The 26,340-nt window shown below is 41.4% G+C and overlaps 1 protein-coding gene across 1 annotated transcript; it reads left to right on the top strand.

The window, feature by feature from the left end:
• The first annotated feature begins 319 nt into the window (after positions 1-319).
• USP40 (ubiquitin specific peptidase 40) lies at positions 320-24,361 on the top strand. The gene is made up of 32 exons (XM_075283938.1): positions 320-396; positions 2,163-2,388; positions 3,425-3,492; positions 4,466-4,579; positions 5,582-5,746; positions 5,918-6,064; positions 7,159-7,302; positions 8,844-8,972; positions 9,223-9,306; positions 9,665-9,775; positions 10,175-10,448; positions 10,540-10,621; positions 10,962-11,133; positions 12,601-12,685; positions 13,113-13,183; positions 14,061-14,380; positions 14,483-14,609; positions 15,407-15,464; positions 15,592-15,642; positions 15,776-15,864; positions 16,643-16,729; positions 17,179-17,215; positions 17,556-17,623; positions 18,077-18,151; positions 18,258-18,363; positions 19,062-19,156; positions 19,532-19,650; positions 20,764-20,829; positions 20,922-21,132; positions 21,658-21,753; positions 21,845-21,936; positions 23,367-24,361. Exons 2-32 carry the CDS (start codon positions 2,184-2,186, stop codon positions 23,449-23,451), a joined length of 3,633 nt encoding a protein of 1,210 aa, XP_075140039.1. The 5' UTR covers positions 320-396; positions 2,163-2,183; the 3' UTR covers positions 23,452-24,361.
• Positions 24,362-26,340: the final 1,979 nt, after the last annotated feature.

The following is a 26,340-nucleotide window of genomic DNA, read 5'->3' as shown; positions in this document are numbered from 1 at the left end:
CTCACTGCTTTCTGTTCTTCCTGTATAGAACACAGAGCAATAATGAAATAGACTCCGCCCTTCTCGGAGAAGCCCCGCCCTTTCCGGTAATATCCTACTTCCAACAGCTTTCTAGACACGACCCCTCTCCTGCTCCTACAACACAGTTGTAGTGTTTTTTCGATGGCTAATAAAGTTATTTCATGCTATTTCTACAGTTCCTGAAGTCGTGGTAGCGCACGGCATGTCGGGACGTGTAGTTCGCTTGGCCGCATTTGCTATTCATACTGAGGCGCTAGGACTACATTTCCCAGCATCACTCTTAGATTGACTGCACATACAACAAAGATGGCGGCTCCCAGGTAGCAGACCTTGCACTTGTTATCATTTCTGTCCGCTTGGCCGAGTTGCTAGCAGGTAAACAATCTCTCTAGCGCAGTTAAGCCTTGCATCAGTTCTGTGTTGTGAGTAAGAAGAGTCCTGAGTTCGTCCATGTCACAGGCAGCTATGGAGGAACGTGTAGTCGTTGCACTTCCTTTATGTCAGCAGTAATGTAAAGCTGTGATTTGTCAGTAGCAGGATACCGATAAATACATGTTGATATGACAGCTGAGCCCTGAGCTTCTGCAAAATCCTGATCTGGTGTCAGTATGAGAACTGTGATCATGATGGCTGAATGTGTATGATCCACAATAGGGGTACTATTGGGGTCAACCATCAGCTGGATCAGCTGAACACGTCCAGTATTTATGGTATTTTTCAGACAAAATAACGAACAAGAATAGTTAGGAAAAAAATGTTTCTTAATGTGGTATTATACTGTGCGGGGGACACTAAGCAGCAATATATGGTGCATTTGGGCACTAGAGGAGCATTATACTATGGGTGGGAGACACTAAGGAGCATTATACCGTAGGTGGGGGGACACTAAGGAGCATTATACTGTAGGTGGGGGACACTAAGGAGCATTATACCGTAGGTGGGGGACTCTAAGGAGCATTATACCGTAGGTGGGGGACACTAAGGAGCATTATACCGTAGGTGGGGGACACTAAGGAGCATTATACCGTAGGTGGGGGACTCTAAGGAGCATTATACTGTAGGTGGGGGACTCTAAGGAGCATTATACCGTAGGTGGGGGACACTAAGGAGCATTATACCGTAGGTGGAGGGCACTAAGGAGCATCATACCGTAGGTGGGGGGACACTAAGGAGCATTGTAACGTAGGTGGGGGACACTAAGGAGCATTATACCGTAGGTGGGGGACACTAAGGAGCATTATAACGTAGGTGGGAGACACTTAGGAGCATTGTAACGTAGGTGGGGGACACCAAGGAGCATTATACCATAGGTGGGGGACACTAAGGAGCATTATACCATAGGTGGGGGACACCAAGGAGCATTATACCATAGGTGGGGGACACCAAGGAGCATTATACCATAGGTGGGGGACACTAAGGAGCATTATGCTGTAGGTGGGGGGACACTAAGAAGTATTATACTTTGGGTGGGGAGCACTTGGGAGCATTATACTGTTTGTGTGTGGGGTGGGTGGTACATAATCATGCCCTAAAATTAACTTAATTGGAAGAAAGGCATGCATGTATACTTTCTCACTCTAGTATCCCTTGTCTACTACCCTGTTAGGCATCCAATGACAGAATATGCATTTATTTTATTTCAAATGCAAAAGATAGAAACTTATTGTAATACTTTCATTTTCTAAGCTGCACCAATGATTTGCAGTCCCTGAAGTGCAGACAGGGAACTTATTTTCCACTTCTGTGTTGGTGATGTGATAAGGGGGCTGTCCAGCGTAGTTCAATACTCAAGTCAACCCCACTTGTCTGTCACAACATCAGCCATGATGGAGAAAGTGGCTTTCATAGGTAATAAAACTGACTTGTAGATCCAGCCCTCCTCATCACATCACTGACACAGTAAGGAGAAGAACCTTTTTGCTCAAGTATGACGCACCTTGCGCAGGAGAGGCTACACTTCTGGGACAGTGAGGTAGTGATCAAAAATGGGCAAGAGGCACAGTGGATGAAAATGTGTAAAAGAGTTAGGTAGGAGTTATGATGTCCTGGCTTTATGACATATATTTGGTGGGTCTTTTATATGCTGTATATATTGACTTACTCAGCTTTTTTGTTTTGTTTTGTTTTTATACATTTCCCAGGTTCACACCTCTTGATCAGAAATGTTTGGGGATCTGTTTGAAGAAGATGAGGACTTCTCATTCCTTTCTAACACTACAGCTACTAATGGCAGGAAAACAAAATGCAAAGATTCTGAAGTACTGGAACCAAGGGGAGAAACCAGATTAAGTGGCCTCAGGAACCAAGGAAGCACTTGTTACCTTAACTCCTTGTTGCAGACCTTAGTTTTCACTCCTGAATTTCGAGGTAGATTAGGAATGTTATCTTAGGTTCTACTGGTATTATTATTATCTCTGATGCCATAAACGCTAGCACGGGGAGGTGGTGTATAAAATATATTTTTTACAGCTATCGTGGTAGCCATTTAGTTGAATGGCTAGATTTGTCATTATAATTGTATTAGCCAAATCTGCTGTTAAAGAGGACCTTTCACCGAGATGGGCACAGGCAGTTCTATATACTGCTGGAAAGCTGACAGTGTGCTGAATTCAGCGCACTGTCGGCTTTCCCGGTCTGTGCCCTGGGTAAAGAGCTATCGGTCCCGTTACCGTAGCGCTTTATAGTCAGTAGGGCGTTTCTGACAGTCTGTCAGGTACGTCCTTCTCCACAGCAGCGCATATCGCGCTGTACAGTGTGAGCGGGGAGGAACGCCCCTTCTCCTCCTGATAGTGCTCGTCTATGGACGAGCACTGTGAGCAGAGGGCATAGTCTGCTGTCATCTGATACCCCAAAAGTATTCATATGCTCAGAGGGCAGCATGGACTTAACTGGCCTGTCCAGCAGCTGAAAGAGGTTATCCATTTTTTAATATGAATGGTCAATCCTTACGATAGGTCATCAATTTTAGATCTGTGAGGGTCACATATTCAGGACCACTGCAGATCAGGACAGCGTAGCTTCTGGTCATGGTTACATTCTGGGAGTCATCAGCTCCAATTTATCTTGCATGCTGGTTTCACACATCTACACTGATACCTATGAATAACCACAGGTTCTGAGAATAAAAGGCCAGTTGCCTTACAACCCCATTCACTGCACCATATACTGCAGCACCCCAGCTATGCCTCATGGCTGTACAGTAGTGTGTGCCTTTTGACAGAGCTAAGTTAGAGGGGAATTTCTACACTAGTTTATTCTCCAGATTTGCGTGTGGGTGATCCCAGAAGTCAGACATCCACCAGCCATAGCAATGATTCCAGTGACTGAACATCTTGATTTCAATTGTACTTGTATGTCAACAGAGGCCCTTTGTATTTAGTCAGTTGTATTTATATGCCCACAGAAGCCCTTTTTGCCTTGAGTCCTGAAGAGCTTGGATCTTTGGATGAAAAAGATGACCCTAATTCCAAGGTACTATAACTTTTCTATTAAATTTCCTAACTTCCAATGAAGAACAGAGAATAGTGCTGGCTTGGCAATTACCTATGAGTGAGTCTGCCAGCCCCCATAATGTATTTCATACAAGGGAACAAGCAGAGGGTGCCAGATGCTTATCTCATGGCTTATCTGAGAAGCAGCCTGGAAACCTGAGGTTCAGAACAGTCAGAACCCAGCCTAGATGTAAGTAAATCTAAGCCTCTAGATAATTCCATTTAGGCAGAGGCTGCACATTGCAAAAACGCAACTTTTTTTGTTGCAGAGTTGCTGTGCTTTTTTGAGCCAAAGCCAAAAATGGCCTCAAAAGGAATAGGAAATATCTAAGAAGTTCTTAAACTTCTCCCTTCCTTCTACTAAATCCACTCCTGACTTTGGATCAAAAGACTGAAGTAAAATCTGCAACAAAAAAAAGTTGCGTTTCCAGTGTTTGGTCTTCAGCTTTAATGTTTTTTGTTTGTTTTTTTGTAAAATTGGAAGATAATGGACTGAGGAGTGACAAAAGTTTGGAGAAAGAAACAACAGAAATAAGACTTGCGCTAGGTTCACACCTGCGTTCAGCCTTCCGTTCTGTGCTTTCCGTCTTCTGCATGCCAGAAGACGCAAAGCACAGACCGGGTCCGGCCGTGAGCGGCGGTGAGCGTATTGCGCTCTCTGCCGCGAAACCGGATTTTTTAATCCGGACACAGAGTACTGCATGTCCGACTCTGTGTCCGGATTATAAAACCCGGTTTCGCAGCGGAGAGCGCAAAACGCTCACTGCCGCTCACGGCCGGACAGCTTTCTCACCCATTCAAATGAATAGGTGAGAAAGAATCCTGCAGGTTTCCATCTCCTGCTCTGTTTTAGGCAGGAAACAGAAACCTGCACAATGGAGAGGGCAGCGCAGATGTGAACGAGCCCTTACATTTTACCTTTTAGTTTTTGCTACAGTATTGTTCTTTTTCAGGTTCGAATCATTCCATTGCAGTTACAGCGACTGTTTGCACAACTTCTTTTAGTGGATCAACAGGCTGCTTCAACCTCTGACCTTACAAGCAGCTTTGGTTGGGATAATAGTGAGGTCAGTTCAGCTTCATTCATTCATTTATTTATTTTTTAAATGACAAATCTATTATGGTATGCAAATGTGGATGGTTTCCGTTCTTGGTTAAGATTACTGTAGAACGGGTTACTGCAGCTCAGTTCTCTTTCATATAAATAGGTGCTGAGCTGCAGTAACCAGGAACAACCATTGCACTGTGTATGGAGCTGTATGTTTCTGGCTCCATATACTCTTAGTTTTAGGGGCCATTGCTTCGAACATCAGCTTGTCAACGGGGGTGTCTGATGTTGGGACTCCCATCAATTTAAAACTACAAGTTGGGCCATAAGTATGAATACACCCAGATAAAATGGAAGTGGTTGCTGATATCACCTTACCATTTGTGGCATATTAGTACATGGGGGGCATTTGAGGATGGGTGACGCCCATGGCGGCCATCTGTTTTTCTTGTGCAATTTTCCTTGTACTTGATGTGTCACATGACCCCCTTCCCGTTGAAAAAAGAAAAGTTGAATCCAAAATTGCAGTTTTACAGACGGCTGCCATGGGTGTCACCTGGCCTCAAATGTTTCCCCCCTCCCATGTACTAATATGCCAAAAACAATAACGTGATATCAGCAACCATTTCCATTTTATCTGGGTGTATTCATACTTATGGCCTACCCTATAGATGTATCCCTTAAGGATAGGTCATTGATATCTAAATCCAGGAAAATCTTTTAAAGTGTACCAAAATTTTCTGGCAGCATTTCTGTCATTACTACATTTATATACACAAGCAATATATTTTCTAAATGTATTTTGACTCCTTTCCTGTGCTGATATCCACTTTCTATCCCCTCTGTGTTCTTCCCCTATTTCTCTGTTGGCAGCAGAATTCTTTAAAGCTTCTGAGTATGGTGGAGTATGAGTATCAGTGAAGCTGAGGCTGTGTAGGGGTGCTTAATATACAGTATTCCCATTAGGTCTTTGTTGTTTATCCTTCTGTATCCTAGTTTTAGTTTGCTTTGGCCTTTACAGGAAACAGGCCAGCAAGATGTCCAGGAGTTAAACCGCATTTTGTTTAGTGCCTTGGAAAGCTCTCTGGAGGGCACTTCTGGCCATGATCTCATCAAAAACTTATATCATGGAACCATTGTCAACCGTATCCAGTGCCAGGAATGTGGACATGTCAGTGAGAGACAGGTAAGGTCTACTGACCTCTCATTGACTGCATCTAAAAAGGCCTGTCAGAAAACAAATAATGAGAAGGCTTCAATGTTACTCCACAGTCATAGCTAAATAATGTAAAAATGTGGAAATATTATGTAATAGTTTCTCTTTAATTACTTCTTAATTCCTTCTGCTTATATACAGGAAGATTTCCTGGATCTTACTGCAGCCGTGAAGGACATGAGCAGTTTAGAGGAGTCTTTATACAGTATGTACGTGGAAGAAGAATTCTTTGATGGCGATAACCTGTACCGCTGCGGAGCCTGTGACAAGCTTGTCCCTGCCGCTAAGGTGACTTCTTCCGTTTGCCCTCTTAAAATGATTCTACCAATAAAACTCTCTTTTTTTTTTTTCTTAAAAGGCTTAAGAAAGGCTATTCTTCTCCTACCTTTAGAAGTAGTCTCCGCCCCACCGTTCGGTTAACATCCTGGTTTTCATCTGGATGCGTCCCCAATGCTGCGAGAGAACTCTCTCCAGTGACGCCTCCGTCTTCTTCAGCAACCGCCTCTTCACTCGTCGTCTTCCGGCTGTGGTCACACTTTGACACCTGCACAGTCGGCTCCTGTAGCTCTATGAAGTACAGAGCGTACTGAGCATGCTCGTGTAAGCGGCCACAAAAAAATGGGCATTGGCAATATGCACTCAGCTGTGCCTGCGGCCCGATGGTAGAGCCAACAGCGAAGGTGTCGAAGTGTGACCCCAGCCGGAAAAAGACGAGTGAAGAGGCGTTTGCTGGAGAGAGTTCTCTCGCAGCATTGGGAACGCTCCCAGTGCTGCAAGGGAACTCATTTGCATACACATGAAAACCAGGACTTTAACCGAACGGCGGGGCGGAGACGACTTCTAAAGATAGGAGAATAATCTTTCTTAAGGCTATTCCGACGTGTCAACTAGAAAAAAAAGGGACGTAAACGCCGCGATTTGCCCGCAGCGGAGATGCTGCGGGTAAATCGCAGCGTTTTACAGTGCAAGCAAAGGGGATGGGATTCATGCGAATCCCATGCCCACTTTTGCGGAAAAAAACGCAGTGCGGACACGCTGCGATTTGCAAAGCAGTTGCAGCTTTGCAAATCGCAGCATGTCAATTATACCTACAGAAACACCGGCGGCTTTCCCATAGATATAATTGTAACAGAAAGTCCGCAGAGGAAAACTCTGCAAACTTTCTGTTGAAAGTGCTGCGGAAAGAACCGCAATGCGATCACGCAGTGGTTCTTTCCGCAGCGCTTTAGGACCGTGGGGGCCTTAGCCTAAAGGGGTTTTCTAGCCCCAAATCGATTTTTCATACTAATGATCTATCCACTAGAAACCCCTTTTAAATCTAAAAGTCTACAGCCAGAAAGTTCCCATTTAAAATTCATTTTGTTCCGTTTTTGTTTCTACAGTCTGCCAAACTGGGAAAATTACCGCCTTTCCTCACGGTTTCTCTTCTGAGGTTCAACTTCGACTTCACAAAATGTGAACGGTATAAAGAGACCTCACGATACACCTTCCCTACGCGCCTCAACATCCGCCCATTTTGTGAGCAGGTTTGAAAGGGGTTCACTTTTTTATTTTCTGTTATAAATGTCTGTGTATAAGCACTTGTGTGTACATTTGGAGAATTTGCAATGGAACGTTCTTTAAGGAGTTATCAAAGTCTGGATATTGAGGGTCTATTTTAATGTAGGTTATGAATTTTCAGATTGGTGGAGGTCCAACACCTAGCACCCTCATGATCAGTTGTTTGGAGCAAAGTGAATGAAGCCAGCTGCACTGTGTATTGGTTATGCTACGCTATTGTAGATTCCATTCATACAGTTCTGATACTGACGACCTATCCTATCTGGTACTGATGAGGTCATTAATATCCAGGCTTAGATAATCGCTTTTGGCTGTCTGAATAATTACCATTACTTGGTTCTTGGGACAGCAGTGTGAGACGCCATCTTTTAGAAATCCACAGAAGGTTCTGCATACACTGGAAGTATAGTCAGGCAGTGTAAGTTGTGGTAGTTTTGTAGTTCTACAGTGAATCATTGCAGGGAATCTCTTACTATATTAATGCATCCTTGATTCCTTAGATAAGACAGATTTCTATACATGGAAGGACATACAGGTTAGGGTCTTAAAGCTGCACAGAGGGGTCTATTAAAAGCTAATGAAATCCTATAGCTCACAGGATACGCATTCTATACAGGAGAGTAAGCTGTGGGCTGGTGGTTAGTCTGGGATCACACGTCCACCCATTCCCATAATGAAGGGGTTCAGAAAATATGGGTACAACTAAGCTAAAGTGACACATTTGACACAGTTAAAATGAAATTGGTGAGTTAGCCTTGTATACCCCAAAAATTGAGTGATTCTTTCTCTAATTTTAGCACTGACTCCTATTTTATTTATTGTGATGAAAAGTGTTGCTGTCATTAAGATAAGATAAGATAATCCTTTACTAGTCCCACCATAGGGAAATTCATTAGGGAAATTTACAATTGTAATTTGGATAATATTACTAAAGTTTACTTCTATCTTAAGTATTATTAAAGTGACCCAAGGGGGGGGGACCTATCAGATTTTTGTGGAGTATTCAGTGGCTATTTCATATGTATTTCAAATGGGGAATACCCACTTAAATAGTATTTTCAGCCCCAAATGCATTTTTCATACTGATGATGGATAGGTTATCAGTATTTGATCTGTGGTGGTCCAACACCCAAACCCACACAGATCAGCAGGCCTCTGGGAACTATAAGCTACAACAGTGGATGGGGAGAAGAAGCTGTTTGCTCCTTTTCTACGCATCCCATCCCATCCCAATCCACTCTGGTGCCAGGAATTACAGGTATGCCACCATTACTTGAATAGGAGCAGCCTGCTTTTGCACCCTGGATCAGCTGATCTGGGCAGGTATCAGATACTTAGGATCTATCCTGTAGATAGATCATCTGTATGAAAAATGTATTTGGGACCAGAAAACCCCTATAAACGTTAGTACGTTTTGTCAACCTTTAAGGACTCTTCTGATATTGTGCTTGCCTATGCTTTCCTCTTCGCTTACATTGTCATTCACTGCCTCTCTTCTGTCATGTAGAATCACTTGGAGGATTCAGTACAAATGTACGAGCTCTTTTCAGTTATTATACACAAGGGAGGATGTTATGGAGGTCATTATCATGTATACATCCGGGATGTAGATGAATTGGGGCACTCGAGTTGTCAGGTAATTAAGCCTATTGTTAACTGTACATAACTTACAATTTTTAATGTAGTTGTTTCACTTTTTACCTAAATCTGGTCATAAACATTAGATTTTCTGCATGTCTCATTAGACTCTAATACTGATTTGGCTTGGCAGGATTTCCCTAAGACAGAATATTATCAGCAGTAATAGTATCAAGTGTGTTTTTATGTATGTATATAATAATATATAAAATGACTTATTTTAAATTTCTCCTTTACTTTCTATACAGGAAGAGAATAAAAGCAGAGCAGTTGGCGACCTAGCGGATGAACAAGACTGTCCTGCAGCTACCCTTGCTGCTATAATTGCAGAGGTACTTACACGAACATAAAACTAAATAAAGAAAAAGTTGATTTATATTTAAGGCTAAATAGTAGATGGGAAGGACAACCACAAAGTTTTGTTATGCAATATCCCCTCAGGCCCTCAACTCGGCATATCACCATGTATAAGGGGCCTTTAACCCCATAGAATTTTGTGCTGATTTTAAGGTGAATTCCACCTTTATTCTTCCACCCATTGTTTGCAATGGGAGGCAGAGATTGAAGCAGTACGCCAAAAAAAAAAATAGCATATACTAATTTTTTTGAAGTATAAAATAACCTAGAAATAAATTTACATACCTATACACAACATTGCTGAATATAATGCCTTCCTTTATTTTCTCTTAGGCTGGTGTTGATAAGATGGTTCCCATGGATCAACTGAGTCAAAAGCTCCTGGAGCACACAGGATCTTCCTGGAATAAGGTTTATAGGAAGCAGCATGGAGCCCTCCGTAAGGTACAAGCATTAAATGGACATGGTACACGCACAGTACACTCCTTGTAGGCTGAATACATGAATCAGTGATTTTGATTTACTATTCAGTATCCAAGTAGGTGACTCATGGCATTAATGTGGGGACAAGTCCTTTTTTAATCTGGCATACAATATTTTAGAGGAGTTGTCCAGGCATACTTTACTGCCTAGTATGACATCACGAGAGAGTGTACGTCTTCACAACCCCTGTTAAGAGATCATTATGGATCTATATGTGAGGTCTGATAAGGTTACTGTGTATTAACAAAATCTGAGAATAACATCAAAGCCAAAGCTCAACTAAACATATTCCTGTTAACAGCTTTATAAGTTGCGATTTACAATGAGTATATTGTTGGCTAAACAGTCTTTCATTTCTAGTTCCTGCAGAACCATGCCTCCATTTTTCAGTTGAGTTCAGATGGTTCTCTTGTTGGCTTGGCACATTCAGTAAATGGCACCGATCCGCAATGTTGTAGGCCAAATAATACAGAAAAAATGACACCTCCACAAAGAAGTTCTAGTCACTGGTTTGACTTCAATGACTCCTCAGTGCAGTGCATCCAGGAAAAGGACATTGAGAGACAGTTCCAGGGAAAAGAGAGTGCGTATATGCTCTTCTACCGCAAAAGCCAACTCAAGAGGCCACAAGAAGGTAATACTATGTATTATATTACCTGCCCCATCATGTAATATTTCTACATACTTGCAATGTACTCTATACAATACATATTTATGCTTTATAGCCAAAGGCAATGCTAAGTATGGCGTCCCAGAATACCTCCTACGCCAGATGGACGAAGCTAATAAGGAGCTGCAGCAAAAAAGGCATGTTCTATATTTCAGTCTTCTATTTCTATTATTTCTGATCTGTACGTCTTCATCTTTATTTCTGTGTAGATATCATTTAAAAAGAGGACCTTTCATGGCCTCTGACATTAGTGGTGGTGTTCAGCACACTGCCAACTTTATAGCGTTATGTAGTACTGCCGATGTCAGAGAACATTGAGTGTTCCTCTTTAAAGGAACATTATTTCTAGATGGATAGATTGCGTTGTTAGTTATGTAGTAGAAGTACGGTAGTTTATATAGGTCTGTTTCTGTTCTGTTCAGTTTGGTAAGACCTTAAAGTGATAGCTGCATTTCATAACATGTCCTATCCATTTAGATTGGAATCTGACAGGAAAGTCAATAGCTTGAACCTGCGTCTTCACTTGTCATCTTGCTACCGTTTGGATAATGGTGCGCTACACCCTGTGAATTCCCTAGCAGACAGTACCCTTGAAATCAGTGTGGACGGTCGAGGGATTGTGGGGGACTTGAGGCAAACTATTTTCCAGGTAAATTGATGATTTATTTTTATTTATTTTTTTTCTTACTTGTATAGCACTAACTTATTCTACAGCGGTATACCAACATTGTCAGTCATTCTACTGCAAAGGGTTCAGAATCTATGTTTGTTGTCATTGTACATTACTTTCCTCTTTATGTTGAATTATATGTACCCAGCAGTTTACATTCTGTATGCTTCATTCTTTATTTTTATTTTATTTGTGGTCCTTTTTTGTAGGAGCCCTCTGTAGCTTGGTCTTTCGTCAAAGCTGACTCTGAAACAATACAAAGAAAAAATATCTTAAAAAAGAATGCAGCTCCTGCAATGTTTTGACAGTGTTAGGCCAAGGCTCCATGTTACAAAAATGCAATGTTTTACTTTACCTGCAAAGTGGATGAGATTCTGGCTATTCCCATCCACACATTGTAGAAATAAATCTGCAGTGGAAAAGCACAGTATGTCCGTTATACCTGTGGAAACGCTGGCGTTTTCTTGTGTAGGTCTAATAGGGGCAGAAAGTCGGCAGAGGAAAACTCTGCGGGCTTTCTGCGCTTCAATACATGGGGCCTTATCCTCACACATTTCGGACAGCGATCGGAGCATCTTTTTCAAAATCCATACTTGGCAACATGAGATATTTACCATGGGTTTGCATTAGATTTAACCTACAAATTAAATTAAATCCAGAATCAGAATAAAGCTGGCCGTAGACTGTCATTTTTTTATGGCTGCATTGTGTGCATACTGGCTAATGAGCTGTAAAAAGCAGCCAAATACTCATAGTTTTAGCCAGCTGAAAATATTCAGTGAACATTTTGTGGTGTTTTCATTGTCAGACAGAATGCTAGAAATCAGACATTTTGGGCAGTTTAAGATCTACTGTGTGCTCTGCATTCCACCCAGATTTTAAAATTTTGCTGCATTTTGTAGATTTTCAAATGCAAAAAAAAAAGGTACGAAAAAATTGCATTTACATAAAAATAGTTTTGACATACATACATACAAATACACACACACACACACACACACACTCTAGGACCAACTTCATAAAAATCCACATTGACATGCTAATTTATTATCGTGTGTGTATTTACTTACAAATCACACACGATAACCACCACACGTAACCTCTGGTCCTCACAACACCTCCTTCTTCCTCTTCTCTTAACACAACCATCTCCAAGATTTCTCCTATGCATGCCCCATATTCTGAAGTTTCACACTGAAAAACACCACACTGTTCCCTACAATTGCAACCTGGAAACCCAACCCTTTGTGACAGCCTATAGTCACTATAATACACTAACTTGAATCATTATCTCCTATTTCTTTCCCTTATACATTGTAAACCTTGTGGCAGGACTCTCCCTGTCTGTCTCATTTTAGTTGTTTTTCTTTTATGTAACCCTTTTTATACATACATGAATTTAATGGTGCTCTAAAATAAATAATCTATACATACATCTTGTTTTAGCTTTTGGATCCATCAGTAGAAGGACATGTTCTGAGCATAGCAAAACTTCTGCCAGCAGGGTTACATGTCTTCCAGGACCTATGTGGTGAGTATTAGAAATACTTGCAATTTCATCTATATAATGAAAGGTAAAATAGAGAATTTTCTTTACAATGTCATACTTATCACTTATTTGAAATGATACACCATATATCTACTGGTTGCTTTATAACAATTGTTTATAAAGGTATCTGAAATAATATGAATAAAATATCTTATATGAAGTAATAATATCAATATAGGCATTTTATGTACATTGACTTGCAGCCCACTGTTAGAGTTTAGTGGTTGGGCGCTATTTTAACATTCAGTGCCCCTATCTTTCTGCACTCTTATTTCTTTGAGAGACAGTAGGTCTTTTTTACAATTGTCTCCTTATATGTATCTGGCAGGCAATGGAAATCCAACAAATGTTCATCTGCATTTGTTTTTATAAGCAAGTCTTATTGCTTTTATGTTTTATCTTATTCTAGATGCTGAGCAGAGCCTTGGGAGTGCTGGAGTACATGAGGGAAGTGACATATTTGTGTGGAATGGAAAACAGGTAAGGCACAACACGAAATCTCACTTGGCCACGGCTGAGCAGTGGGACCCCACAGTTTCATATTTATGGCATATGCTGTTGAAACCTCATTTAGTGGGTAAATGGGTAAAATAAAATAAAAAATTCATCCTCCTTATAGAGGACCTTTCACCTCCTGATTAACATATGGTTTTATATACCGCTAGAAAGCCGACAGTGCGCTGAATTCAGTGCACTATCAACTTTCACATTCTGAAGAGCTATCGGTGCCGCTACCGTAGCTCTTCACTGTTAGAAGGGTGTTTCTGACAGTCAGTCAGGAACGCCCTTCTTCACAGTAGCGTCTATTGCACTGTACTGTGAGAGCCCCTGCCCTCCTGATAGTACTCGTCCATAGAGAAGTACTGGGTAGACTGTTCCTCACAGCTCAGCGTCATGGCTGGTGGTAAGGAACATCCCATCTCAGTACAGCGCAATAGACGCTACTTTGAAGAGGGGCGTTCCTGACTGCCAGGCATCAGTAGTTCTAAACCAGGGGCACAGAAGGGGAAAGCACTGTCTGCTTTCTAGCGGTGTATTACACCGCATGTGACCCAGGAGGTGAAAGGTCCTCTTTAAAGGGGTTGTCCAGTTTCAGAAAATGAAAGTTATTGTTTGCTTGATGAAAAGTTATACAGTTTTCCAGTATACTTTCTGTATCAATTCCTCATGGTTTTTCTAGATCTCTGCTTGCTGTCATTCATTGTTTACTAACCTGCTTATTGAGTTGCCAGTTGGTCATAGTATCATCTTTATAGTAGTAAACCTTATTCCTATGCAGTATATAATAAATGTAATATATGTAGCCTTGTGTGGATATCTATGTTAGCCTATCTTACAGCTTTTCTTTGCATTGCAGGTTGGCGGCCTGTGTGTCCAGAGTGGGCCAGACTGTGCTCCTCTTCTCCTGACAATCATGCGTCCATGCAAAACTGAAAGCAACGGTTCCTCACAGAAATACTCAGAAACTCAGAAAGTTTTCCCATCCAACTTTCAGCTGAGAGACCTGCAGCAGACATTAGCTGGTAGCCCCTCAAAAGAGTCTCTATTGTGCTCCCCCTCCACAGAAACAAGTGAGGGATGGAGTGCTTTTGCCATGGAAGATATGAACAAAACCCTCAAAATGTTGGGCCTTAAAGATGGCAGCTCCCTTCTTCTGCTAGATTCACAGGAAGAGGGGTAAGGACTCAACAGTTGGAATACACACATTTCATATTTATCACAATATTCTTTGATAACTGGATTACTATATACAATTTAATTCCTACGTTGTCATTCTAGGGAAATGGTTCTTGCTGCAGGAAAGGAGATAGCTGTTGACCCAAACTTATGCTACTTTCAAGTCCAGGACTTGTATAGTTCAGGATCTGAGAAGAGAATTGTCCAAGTTACTGCAAATCCTGACACTGTGAGTAATAAGGATGTTACATTCGTCATTTGTTTTTCCCTATTATATGATAATATATGGCGACCAGTATAGACCATATAAAGACAATGGTAAGCTATAACAAAGTAGTAAATGTAATCATGACCTGCGAGGTAGCACCACAGAACCTTGCATTAAATTGATAGCTTTCTTATTACTGTACATAGGGAGAAAGCTGTCAATCAGTGGTCAGAAGGCAGGACAAGTCACCCAACTTATTTAAGCTCCCAGTGTGACATGAGCACGACCACTGAAGTTTTTTATAAAGTACTTTACAGACTCAAAGAACAGACATTGCACTAGAATCAACACGGCTGTCGCTACATTAGGTTGTTCTTATAGAGGACACCAAAACGTGGTGACAGGTCATGTACTGTAGCTAGTGCTTGGCATGTTTAGTACATTATACATGTTTTTACTAGCACAGACATTAGAATTACCTACTGGGAGTAAATATACAGATAATCATCCGAATCTACCATTGTCAATGGAATCAGCACACTATCGATTGTGTGTGGAGAACACCAATCTTTCCCCAGATGGCAGATATTTGGGCATACTGGAATTCAGTATGTCTGATTCTTTGTTCCTGCTGAAGGTCCACTGCCTCCAAGAATCAAGTCTCCATATCTGAGAGGAGAAAATGGCTGTCAACCAATCATACCTTTTGGCCAACAGCTATTTAAGGTGTATGCAGCTTTAGCATAAGCTATTTTCAGAGCTCTCAATGTAAAGTTTGGGAAATTGAAAAGATCAATGGCCCTGTTTTATGATTTCAGACAATGTTGACTATCCGCAGTAAAGCAGCCGAACTGATGGAGCTGCCAGGGGAATGTGGTAAGCAATTCAATTCTGTGCCCTCGCTCATTCTTTATATAACAGGATAGCTCATACTGTACATAAACCTGACGTTTGTTTCAGAAAACAAGGATTTATACTGTTTGGATTTTTCTTTTTATATTAGGTGACACCTGCCTGAGACCTGTGCATAGAACCGGAAAGCTGTTCCCACCAGGTGAGAAATATGGCAAACTATGCCGATTGCTGATCCTAAACCCAAATTAATCCAGTCTAATAGATAAATTTGGTCTCTAGTAAAGCTGTTCCTTACTAACTTTATCTTGGTAACACGTTTTCTTTTCTTCCAGTTCCTGAGCATATTACAGTGCCGGAAGCGGACATTAAACCTGGGAGCATTTTAGGGTTGTGCAAGGGCAGAGCTCCTAACTCCTCTGAGGTATGTGTGAAAGAGATGTTATCAATCCAGTATATATAATTTAGGAACGGTTTAGTCTGTAATCTGCAAGCATTCCAGCTCATGGACACTACCAACATCATCTTCTAACATTTGTAATATGGAAAATTGGTTGAAATGTCTTCCGCTGTTGTTAACATATTATAATGGTATTGCAGCAAAAAAAAGATACAAAGTTACATTTCATATCCCATACCTTATACACAGTACGAAAACCTTACCCGCGCCTGCATATACCCACTTTTACAATCACCGCAGACGAAGTCGCGGGTACCAGCTAGTAATGGTTATATTGGTTGGGGAGTAACTACTGGTACTCACACTGATCATAAGAATGGGGTGCCTAGGTACATAATCCTGTTCTATTGTTGTCGAGGGGTGGTAAGAGAATAGCTCCGTACTATCACTGGACCCCTCTGGACTTTAATGCTCTGTGGTTCCGTTGTTTTCTCATATATTCATATCGCTAATGTAATGCTGTAAGATAATATATATAAACTTTAAGCATCGAGGCACCTCAGTTGAGGTGAATGGAAAAAGACTCTCGCATATATGACCTCCTCTCCAGTCGTTTTCTGCTTTAATCTTTTGGCCACCCCACAAGGTGGGTCAGGGCTCCCCTGTTAAATATATAGGTGTTGGTTGGACTCATGCAGTGAATAAGCCATAGAAGTCCAGTATGGAAATCTCCTTTTATACAATTTTAGAGTGTTTCATGTATAAATCACATTTTGTATAAACTATTTGTATACTTCCACAGGTCTTCCTGTCTTTTATTCTCGGAACAGATCTCCAGGAAGGACAGGAGCAAGAAATTATTCTGGATGAGACGCTGACCGTAAAGGAGGTAGATGTCGGTGCTCATTATATTAATGATAAAGGATAAATCTTGATTATTGCACAGAGATTGTTTCAGCTTCTTAGTTTCTAGAGCCAGATTTTTTGTAATCTATTCAATTACGTGTTTATTTCCCATATGCCCCTTTAGTTTACATAGCTTTATATACAGTTGTCCTAAATGCTCCTATATATATATAATATATATATATATATATATATATATATATATATATATATATATATATATATATATATATATATATATACAATATATCAATCATTCATGTACCAAATAGGTATAAATTCATGATTGTTTTTTTTTTCTTTCCAACTTGCATATTATTGATTTCTTTGACAATATTAATTGAGAATATTTCTTGCCAAATGGTTGTCTTTTTCATTTCCAGTGGGTGAGTTCACAGTATTAGATATCTCATTGCTTATGTTTTATTTCAGTGTTTGGAACAAATGCTGCAGAAAGCTGGCTTACCAAGTAAGAAACCAAAACCCAAGCTACCTGCTTACTAGAGATGAGCGAGTACTGTTCGGATCAGCCGATCCAAACAGCACGCTCGCATAGAAATGAATGGACGTAGCCGGCACGCGGGGGGTTAAGCGGCCGGCCGCCGTCAAAGCGGAAGTACCAGGTGCATCCATTCATTTCTATGCTGCGTGCTGTTCGGATCGGCTGATCCGAACAGTACTCGCTCATCTCTACTGCTTACATATTCCCCATCAAGATTTCCCCCTGCTCACCCAACACGGCACTATTGCATTATCACATAGACTCTAGCTCAGGGCATTGTGTTTCATAGGAGTCTTTGTTTTATTAGGTGATGCTGGTTGGCACTTAAGAAAGATGGACTGGTGTTATGAAGCTGGAGATGCTCTGACTGAAGAGGTAATGGCACCTAAGGATGCAACCATTTTATATGCTGGCGTCACCTGTTTTTCTTTGTTCCTGTTGTATGTTCCTTCTAATCCTACTTAGTTCTCAGTCATGCGAGTCATTCCATCAAATCCTCCTTATATAATAATTGACCTGTCAAGAAATTACTTTAATTCAGTGCCAAAGGAGAGGCATAAGCACATGTGCCAAGAGAATTTTTTTTTATAAAAATAAGACGGTGGCGGTAGTACAGTACATTCCCAAAAATAATATTCATACACGGTTTATCAGTGTTTTATATGTCCCCATATAGAGTTTTTTAGGCGTGCTCTGTGACCTGATAAGCTTAAGAATCACCTATTGTGAATGTGGATTGTGTGTTTCCTACAAATACATGGTCGCTGTTTATAACCAGTGTGATGAAACACCTGATGATATATTATCCTCTTATTCCCGTACTTTCAGGACTCTTCATTGAAGGATCTAAAAATTGGATCTGGGGACATTCTTGTGATAACAGAAGGAAGACTCCCACCCAAGGTCAGCGTTTCTTATCACTTAGTATCACAACTGCGTTGTGTGATTTTTCTTTAAGCCATAGTGCTACTAGTACAGAACCTAATTGTATGTAATAACTTTCTCACAGGGCTTCCTGAAGTTACCAATATGGCTGCACTGTCCTAAGACGCAGCAAAACTCTGTTAACCATGTCAACTGTCGTACATTTGCGCTGCAGATAACCCCATCTGGAGGTAGGTTCCTTTGCTTTTTAATTATCAGAAACGGTCTTCTATGCTATAAAACACAACATGTATACAACACTAACACGTATGTCTTATGGACAGTATAGGTGGAAGTGTATGGTCATTGGTCGCCCGACTCCCAGTGCTCACCAGAACGGAGGTCTCCTAGTCCTCTATCAAGGGATATATTTATTAGTTGTGCTTTAGGGCCCCTTCACACGGCGTAAGCGCTCGGCTCATTCCGAGCCGTACATGCGAGCGCTTCTAAACACTTCCCATTCACTTCAAAGTTTTAGTTGACAATGTTGTGAAACATGTAGGAAATTATTATGTATGCTTTTGTCTTAAAAAATCTTTGAAAAATCAAGTGATAGGTTGGGAAAGTAGAAAAAAGTAAGACCTTGATCATCTTAATGTAGCCGAGTTCATGTCTATTTTTGCAGGTGATTTTCTGTTCTTGTTGTTATTACTGTTCTATCACAATGATCTGATCCAAGCCATGGAAATCTTCCGTATTATAGAAATCACCTGGATATGTTCACCATGAGATTTATTAATGTTGAGTTTCATTAGAGATGAAGCCCATATAAGATTTATGACACTGATATTTGGGCCATCACCCATGAGAGATCTTTACTACTTCTCTACTGAACAACGTAATGGGTTATTTAGTACTATTCTCAATGTTCTTTCCTGGTCTTTTACAGATAATTCTTTACAGGAAGATATGGAGTCTGATCTATGCTTTGTGTGCCACATAGAGATATCCAAAGATGCTTCACTACAAGACCTTAAATTGCAGGTATCTATACATCTAGTGCTAAAGCTGGCCGTACACATTACATGACGGTTGTCGGCCAAACTCGCTTATTTCAGTAAGACCATCCAAGCATTTAATGTGTTTGAGGGTCTCACTGACACTCCCTTTGATGGTAGATGATATAGGAGGGAATAAAGACAGGTAAAGATGTCTGACAGCAGATTTCTCCCCTATACAATGTGCACGTTTGGAACGGATAGGTTTGTTGAATGAGCATTTGGCTGACGGGTATCCCATGAATTGTCTACCTAAGTCTTGTGTTTAGTGACAATAACAAATAAGTTTGACGAATCCTCCATGTTTTCCACCATGATTTGCAGATGTTTGCCCATTTCCATTGTTTCCTTCTCTTTTCAGATCATGACATTAACAGTTTTTGATGCTCTTGGGATTCCCTCTCCTGAGTACCTTCGTATCTGGACATTGGACAACAAACGTTTAGGAAAATTACTGCGGTTAAATCACGTACAACTCAGGTGACCTCTGAGTGTATATGTGCATCGTGGGGGGGGGGAGGATTGATGTGTTTTACATTAGTGTGTTCAGTAGGCACTATATAATAACAATTCTTTTCACAATAAGAACCAGCAGCTTCCTCCTACAAACCTGATTGCTGATGGCTCATTCTGTTTTGTTGACTGTGAACTACATTCAACTTTGACTGGAAGTCAAGAGCCACAGATAGATAAAAGATAGAAAAAAAGGGTTCTCCTGAGAAGACAACCCTTGTCAATGTGCCTTGCAGGGCATATGGACTTCATAGAAGGGGGCCCACTCTCAGTATTCCCATCTAAAATTCAAGTCTGGAAGGGGTTGTCTCTGATCTCTAACAATCCCTTTTTGGCATCTAGAGGATAAAACTAGGAATAGTCTTCTGGTTTTCTCCTTTATTTCTGATAGCGACCATTTGCTTGGTACAGTGTTAGCTCACTTGGTCACCGTCAACTGAATTAGCAGTAGGAAAGGTTCCTCCAGCCAATTGGACTGATCTGATCACATCTGCAATGAGTTTGTATGTTCTCCCCATGTTTGCGTGGGTTTTCTCCGGGTACTCCGGTTTCCTTCCACTCTCCGAAGCCATACTGATTGGAAATTTAGATAGTGAACCCTACTGAGGAGTGATATAAAGTGCTATAGAATATGTGGGCCCTATATAAGTAGCCAAATCTGAAGGTGCGGGAGGGTGAACATATGGAGTCAATAAAGGAGGAAAGAGGAAGTCCTAGTTAGCGTTTTTTTTGTTAAAGGACATTCCCAACAGACTTTTATTCTATGCCACAAGAATATACCGTAAATGTCTGAGTCCTCCACCTGCAATGTCTCGGTCCTGTTGAGAAAGGCATTCCCCTGGTTGCCACATCATACAGGCAGAGAATTGAAGAGATTGTGATATAGCTGTTTTGTTCTGTGGGAGTTACTAAAACAGCCAAGCTCAGTTGTTTCCATAATGCCTATAGAACAGGATGGATAAATCCAAGATGGCAGCCATTGCAAAAAGCTAGACAAAGTTGGACGAACCTCATCATACTTGAGACCAGATTAGCCTTTAAGATAATTTATTCTTATTTTATTTCCTTTTTTTTCTGCAGTGACTACAAACTGGGTACTAACACGACACTCTGTGTTGAGCCACTACAGATGGAGGAGATTCTAGGGTGATTATGAGACTAAACAATACATTACTGACTGACATGTAGCTTGATATTATAAGAGCATGAAACAAATTCTTGGATTTCCTTCCTATTAGACCTCAAGATGTGCTCCTGCGGGTACAACTTTCCGTCCCAGGGGAATGTCGATACTTCCCATCTGTGGACATTGCTTGGAATATCTCTCGTGGTTGCACAGCGTCTGCTCTACGCCAGAAGATTGCCTCCCATTGCTCTTTGCCTGTGGATAAAGTTGAGATTGCAAAGTATTTTCCAGATAAACATGAATGGCTTCCAATATCCAGCTGGGTGAGTATATGTATGAGAATGTTTCTGATGATATATAGAACTTACAAGGGGGCAACACATTGGCTCTGGTCAGTGGAGTCCTGGGTTTGAATCCTGCCAAGGACAAGATCCGTAAGGAGTTTGTATGTTCTCACCATGTTTGCGTGGATTTCATCCCATACTCCAAAGACATACAGATGTTGTTCCTGGTGGGTTTCGAACCCAAGACTACAGCGCTGCAAGTGCTAACTACTGGGCCGTTGTGTTGCCCCCTCCAAAGACATACTGATAGGGAAAAATGTAAATTCTGAGCTCTATATGGGACTCACAATTTATATTTAAAAGAGAAAAAAAAGATATCTAAAATTTATGGTAAGATAGACTAGTCCACTTTGCCATTCTTAGAATTTACTCATCAAGCCTATTATCACCAATGACTTTGATGTTTCTTCTCTTCACAATGGATTTATCCATGGTAGAGACAGATTCAGTTTTTTTGTGATTACTTAGACTACTTATGTATATCTGATATATTTTACTCTACAGACTCAGCAAGTTTCCAAGAAAAAGAAGAAAAAGAAAGCAGATAACCTCCAGGGGGCACCATATTACCTAAAAGATGGTGACATTATTGGGGTGAAGGTGAGTAGTATTTCTGAGCAGACTATTTCTATGCATATTGATGTGGGAAGGATTCTAGTTGTTGACTTGTCTTCTATAATGTTTTGGACAGAACCTTTTACTAGATGACAGACTGGACTTCAGCTCAGAAGCTGATTTTATAGCCAAGGAAAAGCAAAAACAGCTTGCAGAAGGCAAAAAGAGGTAAGAATCACATTTGTGTATTTTTGGATGGGACTTTTAAAAGGATCCGGTGATCCATATTGTTCACAAATGGGAAAAATGCCAGACCATAATAGTAAATCACAGTACAGTAATATTGAATGCAATCTACAACCACTTGTAGGGGCAGCTAGTGACATTGACACGGAAAAGGTATGTTTGCTAAGTGTAGTCTTGCTACCGTTTAAAATCAGCTGTAAATACCTTGCAAGTTTGCCGTTCAGTGCCCTTGCCATGTGTCTGCAGCGCACTTTTTTGCATATGGTCATCGCACATCAAGGATTTGTCAATCTTTATGTTAGAGGGTGGCACTGGATGGTGACCACAGGTGAAAACAGGTTCTGTGAGAGGAGCAGAAATTCCCTGTATCTGCACCACACTGGTCATTTGTTTACAGTTTAAAGAGGACCTTTCATGGATTTTGGGCACAGGTGGTGTTATATACCGCTGGAAAGCCGACAGTGCACTGAATTCAGTGTACTATCGGCTTTCCCAGTCTGTGCCCTGGGTGAAGAGCTATTGGTCCCAATACCATAGCTCTTCAGTCAGAAGGGCGTTTCTGACACTGTCAGGAACGTCCTTCTGCACAGCAGTGCCTATAGTGCTGTACAGTGTGAGTGGGGAGGAACGCCCCCTCCCTCTGCTCACAGTGTTCGTCCATAGACGAGTATTATCAGGAGGGGAGGGGGCGTTCCTCCCCGCTCACACAGTACAGCTCTGTAGGCACTGCTGTGCAGAAGGACATTCCTGACAGAGTGTCAGAAACGCCCTTCTGACTGAAGAGCTACGGTATCGGGACCGATAGCTCACCACCCGGGGCACAGATCGGGAAAGCCGACAGGGCGCTGAATTCAGCGCACTGTCTGCTTTCCAGCGGTATATAACACCGCTTGTGCCATAATCCATGAAAGGTCCTCTTTAACAGTTGACTTTCTTTGCATTAAAAGGGTTGTCCAGGATAAATTTATTATTTTTTAATTAGGCTCAGGGAGGTGAGAAAAAAAAGAAAAAAAACACTCGCATGTTTCTGGTGATCCAGTCTTGCATATCCACAGGGCGGTGTGATTCTGAGCTCTGACACTGGCTGCCTCTGATTGGAGCTCTGAATCACACCCCCTGCCTGACACCGCCCTCCTGACAGTACAGGGCCTAAATAACAAATCAGGTACCAACACTAACAGCATTGATTGCTTGGGAACAGTAGGGGCTAGACAGAATCGGAGATGGTGTGATGTTATCTTTTAAAGGTCCATTTAGTTACTACTAACAAAATATATATATTTCTCCAGGTATGGATACTTGACCCCTTATTGTGGATACAGTTTTGTTAGATATCAAATGGTCATCTGTTAATATATGCAGTAATTGCTTTAGCCTTCCCATAACTTCTGTGCCCGCTTTAATTTTTACAGTTCAGCGCTTTGCAATGGAAAAGGTCGCCCAAATGTTCGGAAGACAGAAGTCCCTCTCTCCATCCGAGTGGGAGTGTTCAGATAACAAAGACTTGCTCCAGAGGTTGGAGCATACAGTTTGGGATACGGTTTCCCTCTCTCTCAGGGATAGGTATATACTGTCACTGGAAGGCAGTGTGATTTGCGGTATCTTGGTCTCTCTCTTCCCCTGGAGGTCATCATCCGGTGCCGCACCATCTGGATTTGCTGTATTACAGTGCTTGTCACTGACCTCTTCTGCAAACCATCAGGGACATTTTTCTCTGTGGACGTGCCTTCTCTTCTCATCATCTCCTGCAAATCACTTGTATCGGTTCTTGTCCAGTTGCTGCTGTAGTGTTTAGAGAAAAGCACATTACTATATTCATGAGCTCACATGTAATACAGCCACTCATGATGATCCCCTTCATTGTGGGATTGCGCGGTTAAGATTTACATTCCCACTGGTCGCCGCTCTTACAAAAATGAGGGAATGGTCTCATTAAATGCAATCTTTTCCTAGATAGAATTTTAAGGGCTTGTTCAGACACATGCAATTTTGGAGTACTTGTTGCAGTCCAAGGTAACAGTCATGTAAAGTGAGTCGTCTTTTACAGAGCAACAGGTATACAGTACATCCGCTTGAAATTCACCTTTGAGATTCTCCTTAATGTGCCTTTACCCATTCTGCTGTAGGAGTTACTTTGTCATAGTGCCCTGTCTTTGTCAGATATATTAACCCTGTGCAGCCCACTGAGAGAGAATATACTTAAAACAAAAAAGAGGCAATCTAATAAAATAATGCGTTTTTCCTGTATTAGGGGGTTGATGAAAAAATAGCAGTGATCTTGCGCAGGCTAAGCATTTCTTCTTGTAGGCTTATTATAGTTCTGGATTTGCGTCTTTCTTGGAGTGCTGGTGCAAAATTCCTGGTATTTGTAAAGATTTTTTGTTTTTTTAACCTTCTCCATTTTGCTTAGGGTCATTTATAAGACTTATTCCTATGTCAGCAAAGCACAGCTGAGATCGGAATAACTGGGTGCAAGTCCAAACCTCCAAGGGTGGGATGCACAAAAACAGCCAAGTGGGGCTGCGCTATGCAGTTTCCATCATTTCAGTACAAATGAATAGGAATCATTGAACCAGTGTAGAGCAGCACTGTACGGCTGTTTCCGTAAGTCCATCCCTTGGGGTCAGGTCTTCAGGCTAGTTATTCTCCTCTCGCCATTATTTGCAGGGTTGGGAATATCCCTATTAAAAGTTAATGGTTAGTGATCTCCAACCCCTAATAAATCTGTCAGCGTTTAGTATGTTTGTAGATAATGCATGAATTTTATAAAAAGAAGAATTCTGCATAATTTGTGCCACTTACGCCACATTTATGAAATATGTTAGACACTTCTGCACATTGCAGAAGAGGGGGTGTGGCTATATGTGGAAGGGGTGTGGTTCAAGATGTAACACCTGTATAAAAAGATGTTTTCACACATTGGGGGAGATTTATTACTCAAAATGGACCATATTTGTGGCATAATTTTGACGGTGGATTTCGCCTCAAAATCCGCCTTCAGGGGCCCTATGTGAAACGCTAGCTTTCAATTTTCCATTAGCGGTTCTTTGCCGCTAGTGGAAAAAAGAAGCAGCCTGCCCTTTCTTCAGGCAGTTTCCACGGCTCGGTGACTCCAGGGGGAGGAAGTCGCGACTGTCGGGGGCCGCAACAGTCATGGCAGGCGGGTTTTCTCTGGTGTCACTCTCCGTGCCAAAACCCGCCCCTCCGTGTGAACTTAGCCCTAAGGGTGCTAGCAGAAAAAGGAAACCATTGAAGTCAATGGGAGGCTTTTTTTTCAGTGCTGAATCTGACTCTTATTCCACTTCAAATTCAGCGCCATTTTCCTCTGTGTGAATGCACCCTTGCTGCTAGCTTTTTTCCACTGATCTTAATTGATTGTTGCAGATTCCAACAGATGGACACTTTGTGATCTGCAAGGGAAACTTCTGACTACTAGGAACAATCCCTTTCACATTGCAACTGACCTTCTATAATGCTGTATTTTGTACAGTTCTTTTTGCAAAGGCTATAGTTGCTAGTAAGCAGGGAATGCTTAGCATCTGCAGACTGGAGTACCATATATACTCTAGTATAAGCCGACCCGAATATAAGCTGAGGCCCCTAATTTTACCACAAAAACTGGGAAAACTTATTCACTCGAGTATAAGCCAAGGGGGGGAAACTGTGCTGAAAAACTCAGCTTATACTCGAGTATATACGGTATATTTTATAGCTTATTACCATCTAGAGCTGCATTCTAATACTCTAGATCCATGCAAGAAAACATTGGGATGTTCAGACTTGAGGCTACACTTTGCGTTTAAAGTTTGCCCAATCTGTTCCATTTCATGGCTATAGAAACCATACCAGTTGTTTTATGAGGTCCCCTATGTTGTCTTTGTTACATCCATATGAAAAGAACTTCTACTGGAAGTGAGGCCCTAAGACTGTCAGCCCTACTAATGTAACATAGCATATATAGAGCCCTGGCTGCTGAGACCAGTCACTTACAGACATCACTGGTCACTTTCCCGCGACTGCTAGGGCCACCGATTTAGTCTCAGTGGTCATGTGCAGATTTGCACTGACCAAAAAAAAAAAAAGACCTGCAGTCTGTACAACCACTCTAAGGCCCGGTTCACATCTGCGCATGGGTTTCCGTTCAGGAAGTCCGCTTGGGGACCCCCTGAACAGAAACCTATTCCGCATAGAAAAACGGTTACCTAAAGAAACCCATAGACCCTATAGACTATAATGGGGTCCATGTAGTTTCTGCATGAAAATTGCGGAGAGAAAAGTGCTGCTTGCAGGACTTTTCTCTCTGCATTTTTTGTATGGAGAGGGGAACGGAATGACCCAAACGCAGATGTGAACCAGGCTTAAGATAACTTTAATTTATTAACCAGT

The sequence above is a fragment of the Leptodactylus fuscus genome, chromosome 8 (assembly GCF_031893055.1).
Source record: "Leptodactylus fuscus isolate aLepFus1 chromosome 8, aLepFus1.hap2, whole genome shotgun sequence".
NCBI classification, from domain to species: Eukaryota; Metazoa; Chordata; class Amphibia; order Anura; family Leptodactylidae; genus Leptodactylus; species Leptodactylus fuscus.
This window is presented reverse-complemented; position numbering and strand designations above follow the sequence as displayed.